The sequence below is a fragment of the Gadus morhua genome, chromosome 12, assembly GCF_902167405.1.
Source record: "Gadus morhua chromosome 12, gadMor3.0, whole genome shotgun sequence".
NCBI classification, from domain to species: Eukaryota; Metazoa; Chordata; class Actinopteri; order Gadiformes; family Gadidae; genus Gadus; species Gadus morhua.
This window is the reverse complement of record NC_044059.1, coordinates 9437567-9440066: the sequence shown is the minus strand read 5'-3', so window position 1 is coordinate 9440066 and position 2500 is coordinate 9437567. Positions and strand designations below refer to the sequence as shown.

The 2500-nt window shown below is 42.0% G+C and overlaps 1 protein-coding gene across 1 annotated transcript in view; it reads left to right on the top strand.

Annotated features, from left to right (window-relative positions):
• camsap2a (calmodulin regulated spectrin-associated protein family, member 2a) overlaps positions 1–2500 on the top strand; it is a gene marked incomplete in the record, with an annotated part of 39512 nt that overhangs the window by 18667 nt on the left and 18345 nt on the right. Inside the window, 1 exon segment of the mRNA XM_030372723.1 lies at positions 1808–1971. Coding sequence (XP_030228583.1) covers positions 1808–1971 — 164 coding nt within the window.

Below are 2500 nucleotides of genomic sequence, written 5' to 3'. Positions count from 1 at the left end.
GTTTGTGTCCCTGACCTAATATGTTGTTGCTGCACTGTTTGGACAGACTCAAAGATAGACCCCTCCACACTGTGTGATTAAACAGGGCCGGCGGCTGGCTGTGTTCCCAGATGAGGGACGTTAGATAAGGACGGTGTTGTATCACGTGGTCCTAGGCTGGCCTCAGTGGATGGCACCAGTAGTAATTGGAAATACTGAAAATATCATTAGAAACAAGTTCCACTACTGCCTTGGTTGTTGTTGTGTTTCACTGCATTCGCTGCATCCATTGGCTGTTTTCAGTTCATGGGTCATCGACCATTTATAGAAATGTTGAAGATGAAGCACATTATGAAACGATTTTTAGGGGTCCAAGCCAACAGGTTGGATCCCTATTGTTTTTGTAAGGATTATTACTTCCTACCAAGAAAGTGGTACTACAGCCCAAACCGTAAATGGTGCACACACGCCAATTGCATGACTAGATCCAGGTACGTGAAGACTATGCAGACGACCAAATCCAGACATGCCGGCCACTAGGTGGCGCTATACCAGGGAATACGCGTTTGGGGCTATAACTCCCACACCGAACGTCCCAGAGTCCAAAAACTTGTACACACAGATGCACTGGAGTCTGCTGCATCTTTTGGCATAGGCCACGCCCATTTGCGTCTAGAATTTTTTTTCGCAAAATCGCGAAAACCGCAAAACTGTTTTTTCGCTACCTCTCCAGCATTTCTCGACCAATCAACACCAAACTTTGCTCACGGCATCTTCAGACGCACACGCAAAGAAACCCTCAGACAGTTTTTTGATTCGACTTTCGACGACGAAACGGTAGCGTTTTGAATATTGGTTTATTAGCTAAATTTGACGTGGAAAATCAAAAATCCAAAAAAACCAAAATTAGACATCGGATCGAGTCCACATTTTACACACATGTCGGGGCTAGCCTTAATGTCGTTCGATAAAAAATTCGGAAAATTTCGCCATTAGGGGGCGCAATAAACGAGGAAATTGTATATCTTCTAAAAAATTTCGCCGCGAAAACGCTACACTGACTTCTCGCTACTCCTACCACAGTCAAATCCTTTGTATCCACAGGTTCAGGGTAGCGTTTTGAACACATGCTTCGCGTTGTGCCGGCGAAACGCACATTTCTTGTCGCGTTGTGCCGGCGAAATGCACACTTCTTGGACCCCTGCATAATTTAGGATTGTATTCGGATGTATTTGTCACTAGTCTTCATGCCAGCGTGACGTCATTGTACTCAGCCCAGTCCATGGTGTGACCTCAGACAGCTGATGACTCATGCATTGATTGATCGATTATGAATAATGAATGGTCTTTGCACTTGTTAGAACTCAAAGAGAATGAAAAATGGCTCAATATCTCAGCCTGGTTTCCATCTATCTATCCATCCCTCACTGGGAGTAAACTGGGATCAGTGGTGGGGGAATGGTTGACACACTGGTTACCGGGGCAACAGGGATGTCACCATAGAGACAGAGATATATGTATTGTACAGTATATGTATGAATATATACAACGTCATATCTATACGTCATATATACATGATATGTAGGTACATATATCCATGTACCTAATGTACGATTAATTCTACTGTATATACAGTTTAATGATTGTGTTTTAGCCATAATAGAATTAGAGTTTGAAAGGCTTAGTATAGAGTATGTATATTCAATAAAAGTGGCCTCATTTAAAATAAATAAATATTATATATAAATCAAATTATATATTATTATCTTATCCTGTACATTTAATATGAATCCTGACAATATCTCCACACTGTCTCCTACTCCTATAGAGCGCCCACCTGGCCATGATTGACGCACTGATGATGGCCGTTGCCATGGAGACGGTAAGCACGGAGAAGGTGCTGGCCTGCGTGCGCCAGTACTACCCCTGCAACGCCGACCTGGAGACCCCGTACGACACGGAGGACGCAGTCACCACCTGGATCAACAAGGTGTGTGTGTGTGTGTGCGTGTGTGTGTGCGCATGTGTGTGTGTGTGTGTGTGTGTGTGTGTGTGTGTGTGGGTGTGTGTGTGTGTGTGTGCGCGCGCGCACGTGCGTGCGTGCGTGCGTGCAGGCATTCCAATGTAGGAGACCTACAATTCCGATAAGATATTTATAGGTTAAACTAATATACTATTATGTTAAGTTAAATTGCGTCCACGTATCTCTTTTAAATAATTCTAATATAAGTATCTACAAAGTCTCAATTGATTTAGTAATTATTGTAGGTCCTTTTTGATTCAGTATATTTGTGTGGTCATTGTTAAATGCTCTGTTTATCTCAGTTTATCTCTGTATATCTCTGTATATCTCTGTGTATATGTCTGTATATCTCTGTATATCTCTGTATATGTCTGTATATCTCTGTATATGTCTGTATATCTCTGTATATGTCTGTATATCTCTGTATATCTCTGTATATGTCTGTATATCTCTGTATATCTCTGTATATGTCTGTATATCTCTGTATATCCCTGTATA